Here is a 14,928-nt window from a genome sequence, read left to right as displayed (position 1 = left end):
ACATACACCTATAGTTCAGTTGCATATGAACAAGGTGAACTGTAGTGATGTTTCTTCATGAATGAATCAGTCTTTTTAAACAAATCTTTTAAGTGAATGAATCGTTCTTGTTCACTTTCATACACTGACTTCTACTTCTTGTTCACTGACATCTTTCCCTTTTGAAGCCAAAGAGCTCTAGTTTGAAGTGCGAGACTTCTTTGGTGGCTTTTCATGCCTGTAAAGGAGAACACAGGGAAGCAGGTTTTCCAGGCTCAGGTAAGACTTTTAATCGGCCACTTCAATGCTTCACAACTTCACAAACTCATCAGCTTCACAGGCACGTAGTCACTTAAAAACATTAGCTTCACAAACACAGCACACTAAAAGCAACAGCTTCAGGAGCACCGTGGCCTTCCTTGTGCCAGACTCTCTCTGTCTTCTGCTGGTGGCGTGGCTGCTTATATGTCGCACTGGAATTAGAAACAGGTGTTAAACATTATCTAGCTCAGGAGCAAGCACACTTACCCCCCCCCCCTCCCTCTCTCTCTCTCTCTTTCTCTCTCTCTCTCTCTCCCCCTCCGGTTGGACGCTTGGCAACGACCCCACTACCACAGACTGATTATAGCATGAGCCAATAACATTCGAGTGCAGGCTGTGAAGGAGCATATCATTGGTTCGACCCACTGAACGAATACACCCCTTAAATGAACTAGTCAATCATGTTGTTTGTGAGCGAACTGTATGTCCTGATAAACTAGTTTGCAAACTAATAATACACAAAAAATAATAAGTATAAAAATGACCGAAGACCATATAGGCCTAATTGAAATTATGAGTTGAATTGAAAAGTTGAATTACAGATGGAAATGGTGTACTTTTGTGCACAGTGTAAGATATCATCAGGCTTTTCTTGAACTTTTCCTCTGTCTTGGTAAAAAATTAAGCCCAACATTTGACAAAATAAAGGGAAAATAAGACCTGTCATTTGTGGTGAAAACAGATATGGGGCCCTATCTTGCACCCGGCGCAAACGACTTTGTACACTGACGCATGTATCATTCCTATTTTGCACCCGCGCAAAGCGGGCTTTTCCCTCCACAGAGGCACGTCGGTAAACTAGGAAATGAACTTAAAAAGGAGGCGTGTTTCGGGCGCAAACATTCGCTAGTGCTATTTTGCAGTTCCAGAAAACAATTCCGCCACTGACCAGAAAAAACCTAGTCTAAAGTCAGTGGCGCGTTGCGCGTTGTTCATAATGCTATTTTAAGCGCACATGCTTCGCCATAATGTAGCGGGTGCACAACGCGCATACACTTTGATTCTCTCATCAACACAGATGCAGCAGTTTTTATTTTTGCAAATCATACATTATGACAAGGAAAACTATTAACACATGAGGGAAATCATTGTGGTGTCTATGAAGATGTAAAAAAATGTAGGCCTAAATCTAGCTTACACATTTACCCAAATTTTTCAGGCTAATTTACATTTACATTTATGCATTTGGCAGACGCTTTTATCCAAAGCGACTTACAGTGCACTTATTACAGGGACAATCCCCCTGGAGCAAACTGGAGTTAAGTGCCTTGCTCAAGGGCCAAACAGTGGCATCTTGGTGGTGCTGGGTCTTGAACCCCTGACCTTCTGGTCAGTAACCCTGAGCCTCAACCACTGAGCCACCACTGCCTTAATTGTAGTAATGACGGATCAGACCTGTTTGCCCAATAGTGGCAAGACACATATGTATATAAGGACATCTGACAAATTAGTTTGTCCGTCAAGAACCAGGAAAAAAAAAATTCTGAAGACTGCGAAATCACATTTACCATAATGTAAGTACATTAAAAACCTTACTCTTTAACTTACCAGTTAAGCTGAGCTTTCTCATATTTTTTTCTATTGCACAGTGAGATGGAGTATGTCTTGGGACAGAGAATTAGACGCCGGAGGGAGAGGGTCTACCGGCCCAGACAGACCTATCTCTCCCTCAGTGAGGAGGAATGTATGCGTAAGTTACGCCTGACCCGCTAGGCTGTGACAGACATCTGCCGTCTCCTGGCAGATAAGCTGGGGACTGATGCACCCTGTCCCTATGCCTGCGCCGTTGCAGTGAGAGTTACAGCGGCATTGCATTTCTATGCATCTGGGTTGTTCCAGCACCCCCTTAGCTCCATTGGAGGCATTTCACAATCTGCCATAAGTTCGGCTATACATGCAGTTACATCAGGTCTAGTCTGACATGCTGGGGAATACATCCAATTCCCCGTCACACCTGACAGCCAGGAAAGAGCGAAGCATGCGATTTCTGCAAAGTATGGGTTCCCTGGTGTCCTTGGTGTTATAGACTGCACCGATGTGCAGCTACGTGCCCCATCAGAAAACACACTTGTATACGTCAACCGCAAGGGAACCTATTCAATCAACATACAAGTCATTTGCGATGCTAATAGTAAAATCACCCATGTCTTTGCGAATTATCCAGGCTCGAGCCACCGACTCATTTATACTAGCAAACTCTGCCATTCCTGCCATCTTCGAGGGAATTGGATGGGTGGCTATTAGGGGACAACGGGTATCCGTTAAAGACATGGCTGATGACACCATTTTTGATGCCAGCAACAATGAGTGAAATACGGTTTAATCGAAAACACACACAAACACGCTGTGTAATGCATACTGAAAATGCGCTTCAGGTGTTTGGATAGGTCAGGAAGCACTTTACAGTACAGTCCTCAAAAAGTTGCAGAATTCTTTGTGGCATGTTGTGTTTTACACAACATTTCCATAAATCAAGGTTGTGTTGTTGACATAGATGAGGAAACATTAGAGGACTTAAGGAGACGTGATGGTGAACTGCATGTGCCGATGCCACTTAACCCAAATGCCCCAGCAGCAGGACAGGACAGGAGAGCTTATTTGGCAGAAGAGCTGCTGCGTCATCTATAGTGAGGTAAAGCAAATTAATCTCGGTCTAATGTTCGACTACATTTAAAAAATATAACCATGCATATATTTGTGATTCAGAGAGAACGAGTCCAAAACATGGATGACGCTCTGATTGGTTTATTTCACGTTACGCCCAAACCACACCTATGAATAATGAAGCTATTTCATACCAACCCTTTTAAACTTGCGTCGGGCGCAAGAGTCATTTATCCCGTCGGTAAAATAGCAACAGCGCCCAAGACCTGCCCACAAAGTTACTTGCGCTTCGCGCTTGATACTTGCATTTCAGATCGTTAAAATAGGGCCCATGGTGTTTAAACTATGTGTCTTCGTACATTTGTAGTCATGCAAATTCCATTTGTGTTGCTTTTAAAGACTGACTATAGCGCTAGCCAAAAACACTGGAGTACTGGCTATGAAGGAACATATGATTGGTTGAACCCACTGAACTAGTCAGTCATGTCGTTTGTGAGCGAACTGAATGTCCTGATAAACTAGTTCGCAAACTAATTAAATAAGTCAGTCACCATGAATGAGGATCAGCTGACTGGCACTATGAGAAGAGTGTCCTTCATTCAGTTCGTCAAACTCATTCAACAAGGGACCGGATTAATTAAGAATAAAAGTGAGTGATGACCACACATTACAATGACATACGGACATTATTGAAACTCATAATTATTTATTAGGCTAGCACTGTTGTCTTTTGTTGTGTAGCTTGATTAAAAGTCACACTCAGCAGTTATATAATAAATAAGAATAATTAAATAATAAACATGCTTTGTTGTCATTTGTGGGGAAATGCTAATGATGCTTAAATAATCAGTGCTTAAGTCTCTTAGTAGAATTGTAGATAAGCACATTTTAATAAAGGATAATTAGACTTGTTCTGGATGTGAATGACTGCTTTTGGTTTAATGCAATTACTTGAAAGACAGTCACTTGGCGCCATCCACAGGACTCAAAGGTGTAACCTGAAGAGACGGTCAATAAACGACTTAATGAACGAATCTGAACAAATCGTTTTGGTGAATGGAATCAACAGAATCGAGTCAATGAAATGTATCAAAATCACCACCACTAGTGAACTAAGATTGACTGATATTTTTGAGAAAATCAAGTTCAAGGAACTTAGCTATTTGAGTTGTGAGCCCAAAACTTGACATTTCAAGTACTGTTTAATTAAGCGAACTGAGTTTTCCAATTATGACAAGATTAGGGTTGTATAAGCTGTAGAGCTGTTGTATAATGTGTCTTTGCAAACGTACATGTGCTAGAACCACACTTTATGTAGGAATATGTACAAACACTCATGAGATTACATTGATGCTGCTCATAAAACAGAAATGTAATGTATTATGTTCAAAACTCACTATCTGTACAATAATGTTATATAATAAGACTAAAATGCCGTACTGTTTGGCCACATTCTCACGGCATTCACTAAAGTACAGGGGTTTCAGTACAGCGACGCACAAGGGGCGTGGCCATGACATAAAACAAATTTCAGGTCAGCGCACATGTGCATTATAGTGCCTTCTTTCCGCGGGCATTTCATATTTTCATCGCGGGCTTTTCATAACAGCGACAGCAAACTGATGGAACAGCCATGGAAAATCTATGACAAAATAGGGAAATCGGTAAATGTTTTTGTTGTTTTACTATGATACAGAGGCAGATGATTTTGTAAAAGATGCGGTAGCATTTTAATGTAAAGAACGAGTAACGATAAATAATTTTTGTTACCGTTTGCAATATAACTGCATAAGAACTATGCAAATTTTTAATTAGGAGAACGCCTACACTACCACGTCACATTTTTACGCTGTACTGAAACCCCTGGAAATAAGTGACTGCCACATTCTCACAGCAGATAAATGTGGAGTGACAGCCGCATTCTACAATCAAATTAAAAAAATCTACTGAACGTAGTTCCAAACATGGTAAACTCTTGATATCCATGTTTCTTCTTTACAGTTGCAAGATGGCAAAACATTGCTATATGGTTATCATTACTATGGTTATCATAAGTTCAGGGTAGTAGGAGCGAGTTCTTTATTCTGTACACGTACAAAATGATAATTCAGTCATCACTTCCAAAACTTAGCAGTGTGTATGTGGTCTTTGAGTGCTAAGGTATGAACCAGTTGGGAAATACAAAGACAAAAGACAGTGACTCAAATACACCTCAACATTCAGTTTATTTTCTACCACAAACAACACAACATTAGCTTCCTGTTTACCATTTTACTGCATAGTCACTTTCAGGGATCGTTTCATTGTCTTACTAATTTCAGGGCAGCAGCTCATTACGTGATACCTCACATCATCTAAGGAAGGTATAGAAATTAGATCCATATCTGTTAGCTCTGTTTCAAGCATATCCATGTGTGTAAAAGGCCTCTTTGACATTTGTATTGACTTTAAATGTGCAGCACTCCCAGTTTATTTAAGTAAGCCTGGCTTTTAGCGCCATGAAAAAGCTAGTGTGATGTGGGAGTTTGTGCAATCAGGCCAAGTTATTGTAACCAAAAAGGTCATTTAAAGGTCAAAATTCTGCTTCCTATGTAATAAAACCGAATGTTTGTTAAAGGAATACAGTAGTTCACCCCATAATTCAAATCTTCATCTTTGTTTACTCAGGTGAACTAAATAACAACAGAAATGTAACTGTTGATTGAACGATTCCTTTAAGAAAACTGAAAATGGAGTCCCAAAGTACTGTTTTAACTGCTATAAAAAAAAGATGACACATTTTATTTATCTCATAGAGGTGAGACTATTTCTGTGAACCAAGAAAAGGTGAAAGACTCTTAAAGATCACCATCAATTCCCAAGGAAATATCTGAGAAAGGCGATGTTGGTTCCTGTGAAGTCTCAGTATCTTCCCTCCACTCCAAGCTCTTTTACAGCCACCTGCTCAATGGCTTCATGAATAAGCCGCACTTCGTCCTGGGTCAGCGTTCTCTCCATGTGACGATATACAATGCGGTAACAGTGGCTTACTCTCTTTGTCCTTAAAGGAAAGAGATAAATAAAATATTTTAATATGGGCCAATATTTGTACCCTGGAAAATATAAAACATGCAATAAACTATACATTTGTGACAAATACTTCAGTTAAAAAATGAATTGAAATAGGGTCTGTAAAGTTATGCCCACTGACTATAAAATCAAGTAACTGTATATAATAAACACTCTCTGCTGGAATTTACATTAACTGATTAGATTGTACAGCTTTCTACTGTCAGGGTACATTTTAATGTAATCGCTCCTTTGATGAGGTTTTGGACTTGTCGGGGGTGTTTTTCCCCATCAGTCTTATTTTGTTAAAAACTAGGTATGTGCACGGATGATCAAAATTCGGTTGACTGTTTGACGCGTCACTATTCGAACACCAAAATCCCTATTCAGTTATTCCACAGGTGTAATAGAGCTCTTCAACCCAACACAAATTCGATGAGTCCTGACAAATCGTCAGGTTTTCTGGCCGGGTTTGGGTCAGTTTTTCCAAGTATAGGGCTAGTTACAGCCTGTTCAAACATGCTTTTCTGCGAGTCTGCGCTGTTTTTCTATGCAGTATATTATTAACACGCACTAGATGGATGTCTTTATCTGTTGCACTGAATCTCACTTTTTCTTTAAGCATCTCACACAGGATCGCATTTTAGAGACCAAGTACAGTTAACAATTACTTGAATTTTTAGAAACGGTTCTCCAACCACCTGCTTTGCGTTTCATTAGTTATGCCGTGTTCTGAAGTTCAGGTTGCAAAAAGGACCTCACGTGACTGTTACACCATTAAACAATGATTCCAGGTTGTTTTTCCATGCAGTTGATTTTAATCCATTTACAAATTAAAGCACCCTGAAGAGGCTATTTATCCACAGCAGTGCAACTCCACATACATGTATTGTGCTATAAGGCTCATAGTTCACTGTGCACTTTATTTTAAGATATTTTGAGCAGTGTTTGAGAAATTCCATTGCATTAAACATTCTTCATTCCAGCATCCCAACCAAAAAAACGTTTGGAAACCTCAAGGTTAGCTGAATGTTAAAAACGGTAACTGTGCACATCCTTATATATATATATATATAAAACACTTGATGTAACGTTTTGGCAGGCTGAAGTAGCAGACGAAGACGATGATGAAAAGAAATAAAGTGCAGTTTATTTACAAGATGCAATCCAAGACATAAAACATGATAACTAAAACTTGAACTTGACTAGGAAACAAATAAACTAAGAACTAGAACAAGAATAAACCAAGAAACGCAACATAACCACACACAATACCTGACCAAGAACAAAGGCAACAAGAGGGTTTAAATCCACAAACTGGGGTAACAAGATAATAAGATAACCACTCACAAGGCTGAACTAATAACATAAGGACCAATGACGGATCTGAACTGATAACAAGACTAATAAACCAAAGACCAATAAGACCAAAATCAGTTCTGACTGCAGAATTCAATATTATCACCTGGTAGTTATATACAGTATTTAAATAGCTTTAGATACAAATAAATAAAAAAACAATTAATGGTTACTACCAATATTGGGTAACGTTACTTTTAAAAGTAACTGTGGCAGGGCAGAGGGCGGGGCCGGGTTGTGATTCTACACACACGACGGACATATCCGTAAACGAGCTCTCTCTCCCACACTATCCTCCGCAGTCGGCCTTTATCCCTCTGGGAGGCTTAATTAGCCTGATAAGGGACCGGGTGTGTAGAATCACAACCCGGCCCCGCCTTTTACCCTGCCACAGTAACTCATTAGAATATTGTATTCCTCCTTAAAAAGTATCTGTGACAGGGCAGAGGGTGGGGCCGCGTCGTGATTATACACACCCGTTCCCTTATCAGGCTAATCTAGCCTCCGAGAGGGATAAAGGCCAACTGTGGATGGTGGTGCGACAGAGAGAGCGCATTTACGGGCAGCTGACCGTCATGTGTGTGTTTGTGTCTTTGGTTTCAGTTTTCCATTAAACTATTATTTATATTGTCCGGTTCTTGCCTCCTCCTTTCCCTTATATCCCTTTACACTGGTGCCGAAGACCCAGGAAGGAGGAGGGATACACCGTGGTAGAGTTCTCGCCACTACCATCCACCCCAATGGAGCAGCCGCGGCCGTGTTCCAAGGGACGGAGGAGCCCGGCAGCCTGGAAGCAGAGGAACGGCCGCCAACCGCGAGGAGAGAAGGGGCTCCTAACCAACCGCCTGGAGCGGTCAGGGCTGCTGCCAGGGGTGGAGGATTCCCCTACCAGCCGTTGAAACGTGGCGGGGTCTGAGACCGCCGACCGCGAGTGGGAAGAGGCTCGCAGCCAACCGCCTGGAGCGGGAGAGCCGCTGCCAAGGGCGGGGGAGACCCCTTCTGTTCCCCGAGAACACGGCGGGCGTTAACAAGCCTTAAAATCCCTCTGCTTAAATGCGTTTACTGATTTTTTTAACGCAGTGTGTATTAACACATGAATCAATCGGATTTCACTCCCACAAATGTGATGGTAAAACACGAAATGCGCATGCATTAACTTTATTTAAAAAGTAACTCTGATATTTTGGTCTAAAATAAAAAAAACATTGCGTTACTTTACTCATTACTTAAAAAAGTAATCTGATTATGTAACATGCATTACTTTTACCGCATTACCCCCAACACTGGTTACAACCATACAAGGCGAGTTTAGGCGAGTGTGCTTGATCACTCACTCAGCTCAATAGCATTTTTTGACACTACTAACACACTACCAGCTGTAAAATGTAACAAGTTACTTTAAAAGCTACACTGTTGGGGAAGAAGCATAACTTTAGTCACACTCCTGAAAAATGTGCTGAATTTTAACTACCTCCCAACACTGGGAAACATTAAACACCACTCACCTCTAAAACAGCATATACAGATATCCAACAGCTACATGTCACCACAGTGTCTGCAGAGGCACTAAACCTATTACTAGACAGGCCTTAAATAGAATGTTTCACCTGTTACATAACATAGTACAAATAAGAGGAATTCACTACAGGTGCATTTTTTTAGGCTACATAATTTAAATATCTGAGCCATTTTTGTCAATTTCAATTTTTGTTCCCCAAGCCCCACTTAATTTCTCAGTTTGGAGAAGATGGAGAAAGACAATCATGCTAGTTCAGTTGGAAGAGAATAGAGATTTCGGCACAATCAAAAACACTACATGGATAAGTTATACAACACTATATATGAGGTCAAGTTGATACATGGAGTGAGGCGTAACAAACTCGTTCAGGGAGCTGTCAGCCAGTCTAACAGATTCTCTCTTTCTCTCACACACAGTATGCTTTGTCTCAGGAGAGCAGCTATTTGGATTTACAAAGAACAAGAAACGACAAAGTTTTCACTTAAACAGCACTCTCCATGGAGAGCACTAAAGTAAAGCATGATTCCTTCTAGTTGGGCATGCTGAATGCACGCAAGACTGCAGAAGACTCGGGAAGAAAGGCAAGGGTTTGGACTATAACGAATCTTTACAGAGCAACCAAGTGAAACAAAATGGTTGACAGGCGGCTGCAGCAAAACAGCTACTGAAATATCCATGCAAACCAATGGGGAGTTGTGAAGCTACATCGGATTCACTTTGCCGATCTTGGAATCGCTGTCAGCAGGGCCGGGCTGGTGCCTACTGGCAGTGTTGTAGTCCTCAAGTTGCGATATTGATGACTCGTGACCCATCTAGGACTTGAACACTAATACTCTGTTTTGGACTCGAGCATTGGGCGCATTATTACTTGGAGGAGAGGACTTGTTACAACCATTAACTTTTGCTTCCTGCCCTTTTATGGCTTGAGATCACATGCATGTTATAGAGAAATTTGAAGTTATGAGCATTCGTTTTCTGTCCTGCTAAAAAGATGTTACAAAGGGATCATTTCAAAGAAAGTAAGACAGTTTTCAAGCTCTCTCTTGTCTTATACAGAGTTTTAGCATGTGACACAGGAAATGTCTCATGGTGGTCATTCAGTATATCATTTTAAGTGCTACTGAATGAATGAATCAAAGGAGCTTCTTTTGGACCTCTGGCTCGTTTTTTTTTGGCATCAGCAGAGCAGAGTCTTTCATTTATGACTTTGAGGAATTTCCGGTGTTGATCCTGGATTCAAGTCATCTTGCATAGCAGTTGTTCGTTGTTCTGCCCATAATATACAACAATGTCTTGCCATGTACCGGTTGCGCGAGCGTGAATCTCTGCACTCGCACGTGGATTTCCTTTGTTGTCACTCAAAACTGGACGTACACTCTCAAACCCCCCAGCTCTCATTCAGAGAGTGTGTGTGCCACTCAAAACATGTCATCGCAAATCTATTATAAAGCAAAATAACTCTGCCTCTACAGAGGAAGAATACAAATATTCTTCCTCTGTAGACATGGTATAGCGAGAGAGAATATGGAGTTTGAGGAATCAAGTCGCCATTTGGTCGGTGGTGCATATACATGGTTAAAGTCGTACTGTAAGAATGACACTCCGATGCTCACCGACAATGTAATAGACATGAGCGATTCAAATGGCAGAAACCGTTAACAAAGAACACGTTACGTCTCAAGTCCTCTCAAAATTTTCACCTCAGTAGAAAACTTACCTGTACAAGTTAGTCTAGAACGCATTAAGGATTTTTCCGAATCTATGTGGCGGCACATACGTAGAAAATTTGAAAATATGTGCAACAAAATCGTAAATCATTATTATAAGATTATAAGAACATAAGATCATGTTGATGTGTGTTCATGCGTTTATGACAGGTGCAATTTTACATAGAGACGGAGACTGTGTATACAGATATATATATATATATATACACAGTATATGGATGGATAGATGGATTAGACACAATATTGGTGACTTGGACTCAGACTTGAGCAGTGAGGACTCGAGATCTAGTGACTTGACTACAACACTGCCTACTGGGATGTTATCTAACATAATAATGCACAAGAATAAAAAAACACATTCACCCAGATGTGTCAAAACATGTATTACTTTTTCTTCTGCGGTGCGGGGGTTGATCTACTCCTTTAAAGTTTAAGCAAGACACTGATTGTTAATGACTAGATTCTATGAGCTCTGACACATTTTTGACAGAAATGTAAAACTTAAAGGGATAGTTCACTCAAAAATGACAATTCTCTCATCATTTACTCAACCTCATGCCATCCCAGATGTGTATGACTTTCTTCTGCAGAACACAAATGAAGGTTTTTAGAAGAATATTTCAGCTCTGTAGGTCCATACAATGCAAGTGAATGGGTTCCAAAATTCTGACAATCCAAAAAGCACATAAAGTCAGCATAAAAGTGATCCATAAGACTCCAGTGTTTTAATCCATATCTACAGAAGTGATATGATAGGTGTGGGTGAGAAACAGATAAATATGTATGTCCTTTATTGCATGAAATCCTTCTCCCTACCCAGAAGTAGGCGATATGCATGAAGAATGTGAAAGCGAAAGTTAAAGTGGAGATTGACTGAGCAGGGAGGAGAATTTATGTATAGTAAACAATTACATATATTGATCTGTTTCTCACCCACATGAAATCATTTATTTAATGCTGACTTACTGTATGTGATTGTTGGAGCTTAAAAATGTTGGCACCCAATCACTTGTATGGACCAAAAGAGCTGAGAATTAAACCAATTTTTTTTATCTGAGTTCAGCAGAAGAAAGATAGTCATACACATCTGGGATAGCATGAGGGTGAGCACAGCAAATGATGAGAACATTTTTATTTTTGGGTGAATTATTTTATAATAGCACATAAACCTAAAAAATCTCATCTGTTTGGAAGATCAATTGCTTTTAGCACCACACAGTGGACATTTCACCAAGGGATTGCCACAATATGAGTAATAAACTATGTAACATTTAGCAATATGTTGCCACAGCCATGTAAGTTTCAAGAGATCAAGCTGGTATTTTTATGTTTATTAGTGCATAGTGTTGTTAGCTTAGCAACATGCTAACATCAAACTCTATTTGAATCAATTGTGAGTCGAGCTTTCTATGCATTTCACATTTCAAATCAGTCACTTGTGAGGTTCCATTTCATTTAGGATACTGCCTTAGAAAGGGGTTTTCTATGTAGACAACAAGCAGATCACTAGATTTGGGAAAAGAACTCTAGAATTGCTTCTGTTTGTCGTCACAAATGTCCATTTGTATACTAATATTCTTTGAAACCTCACATTGTCTTCCACTACAGATAATGTAGCATAATTCAACTCTTTACCTTATGATCGCATCTCTCTATAAAGAGAAAATAGGTTAAAGCATAAATGTTGAGCTGCTCCCTGCATTTCTGTTTCAATATAGCTCCTCTCCCCATAGCAGGAAACAGCATCCTCACAATTAAAAAGCTAAAAATAACCATCAGATGAGTGTGATCCCTGGGAAACCTTATCCGTAACTGACTGAAAAGATCATACCTAGTGCTGTGTGAGAAGAGATAATTAATCAAACCACAGTTAGTGTGAAGAAAGACAGAGCTAAAAGGAAAGCGTTTAATGTAAACCCTAGAAAGACTGAACCCCCCGTGACATAAATAGATTTATGTAAAAATAGACAGCTATGAATATATCTCTGAAACGTGACGGCTTTCTACCCACACAGGCTGTGGAAAATGATTTGCAAACTTGTGGATCCGTAAGCTGATGCACTCACTCCGACTCCCAGCAGATTTCTACTGTGTGCGCTCCACAAAACGTGAAGCTTGACAATTTTTGTCTATCGCTGACTGCCACTGGGAAACATTTTCACGCATCCCAAAGAACCAAAGCAGCTAATTGGATAAAGCGATTTTTGTCCAGCACTAAAATCTAAACATTTTTAATCCTTTCATAACCTCCACTAATCTCTCTCTTATAGCACATCAGCATTATATAAGGAAAGGACACTGTGTGGCAAATCTACTTAAGAGTTGTGCTAGCGTATTTCAGCACTGATCTGGACAACGTGATCACAAGGAAAATCAACATCTGAGGTTGCATTATCGCTCTAAAATGAAATTTTTACTCCATTGCCAGTTGGTTTAGGGTTGGGGATTGGGTTATGGGTTAGAGTTAAAGGGATAGTTCACCCAAAAAATGAAAATTCTCTCATCATTTACTCACCCGATTGCCATCCCATATGTGTATTAGTTTTTTCTCATCTGCTGGACACAAACGTAGGTTTAGTGTCCAGCAGATGAGAGGAAGAATATTTCAGCTCTGAAATAAGTTTCATGATGCAAATGAAAGGGGGTGCCAACTTTCTGAAGCTCCAATAATCCCTATAAGGGCAACATAAAAATACTCCAGGCAACTCTTATGGTTAAATCCATGTCTTCTGAAGTTATATGTTAGTTGTGGGTTAGAAACAGATGACTATTTAAGTCCTTTTGCCTTCACTTTCACTTTCATCTTCTTCTGTTTTTGATGATTCACATTATTCATGCATATCGCCCCCTACTGGGCAGGGAGAAGAATTTATGATAAAAAAAATGACTTAAATATTGATCTGTTTCTCATCCACACCCATCATATCCTGTCTGAACACATGAATTTAACCTCTGGAGTCGTACGGATTACTTTTATGATCCCTTTCTGTGGATTTTGGTGCTTCAAAATCTTCGCACTCATTTGCTTGCATTGTGAGGACCTACAGAGCTGAAACATTCTCCTAAAAATCTTAATTTGTGTTCTGCAGAAGAAAGAAAGTGATACACATCTGAGATGGCAAGAGAGCTAGTAAATGATAAATGATAGAATGTTAATTTTTGGGTGTACTATACCTTTAACAAGCCAACTGTTTTGGTGCCACTCTGTGTACATTTCAGGCGGAAACTGTAGCTCACACGCTGTCACGGAAACAGAATATTTGAAATGTTTTACACATAAATAATATTATTTTAGAAATGGCGCAACCCAAGTAATTACCTGAATTGAAAGATGGTAACTCTAAACTGATTACAAGAATTTAAAATGTTATGTATTAAACTACTTTTTGATTTAAACAGTAAGTAGATTATAATAGCTCATTACTTTGTAATCAGATTGCACCCAACACTGTACACTAGCATGTTATATCCATTGATGTTATGCATAACTTTTCCTGTCTCTTTACCTCTATCTACCTCAGTAAAAAGAACAGCTGACATTTCCAGTGAACACACACGTGTTCAATAATTCAGTGGCCACAGAATGCGAACAGTGATCCAAACACACACAACAATTCCATTTTATTGGAGCTGACTCTGTTTTATTGCTTGGCAAAATTTGGTGTGGGAGCTGGCAGGTGCAGTTATTCATACAGGCTTTGCTTCAAATGGAAAGGTGTATGTGACAAACTTCAAGGATGCATAAGAGAAAAAACAAGTGCACGGATATGAAATTCATAAAGAGTGACAGAAGACAAACTGTACCTCAGAGATACTGAGAGTGAGTCTTGAAACAGATCAAGCTAATGCTTCATTTTCAAGACTGAGAATCAGCCTTTTCAAACAAAACTCCATAACTTGCAAGAAAAACCTGACACTTTGTCTCAGGTCATTGTAAGAGGTACCTCTTTTCTCATAGCTGGCAGTGTAATATATTTTCTTGATTCATTTGGCATAGGTTTGAGCTTATGCTACAAAAATGTATGATTTCTTAAACTATGGCTAAACTGTAGCATACAGTTAATTTATACTGCACCAAGCCAACTAAGGCTAAAGTCGGTTCTTGGTTTATTATTATAATATATTTCAGGTTTTTATATGACTATTTTACACAAACAGGCTGTCGACTGATTTTTCCATCCTGCAATTAGAGATGTTAATAAAACCCTGTGCAAACTGCCCATGAAGCCACAGAGATTCATAATACAGCTTCAGTAATGTAATAAATCAAACACTGGCTCTCTTTCTCTGTCATTTGTAGCCCACTGTATTAATGTGCAAATATACACAACTGCATATATAGAACTTAACAGCTTTAGCTATTCATATGGA

At 39.6% G+C, this 14,928-nt stretch overlaps 1 protein-coding gene across 1 annotated transcript in view; it reads right to left on the bottom strand.

The window, feature by feature from the left end:
- Positions 1–5,118: 5,118 nt before the first annotated feature.
- fars2 (phenylalanyl-tRNA synthetase 2, mitochondrial) overlaps positions 5,119–14,928 on the bottom strand; it is a 177,450-nt gene continuing 167,640 nt past the window's right edge. Inside the window, exon 7 of the mRNA XM_052115234.1 lies at positions 5,119–5,944. Coding sequence (XP_051971194.1) covers positions 5,806–5,944 — 139 coding nt within the window. The 3' untranslated portion in view covers positions 5,119–5,805. The remainder of the gene's footprint in view (positions 5,945–14,928) is intronic.

Source organism: Xyrauchen texanus, chromosome 42 (assembly GCF_025860055.1).
Source record: "Xyrauchen texanus isolate HMW12.3.18 chromosome 42, RBS_HiC_50CHRs, whole genome shotgun sequence".
Taxonomy (NCBI): Eukaryota; Metazoa; Chordata; class Actinopteri; order Cypriniformes; family Catostomidae; genus Xyrauchen; species Xyrauchen texanus.
The sequence above is the reverse complement of the archived record's forward strand: the minus strand, read 5'-3'. Positions and strand labels throughout refer to the sequence as shown.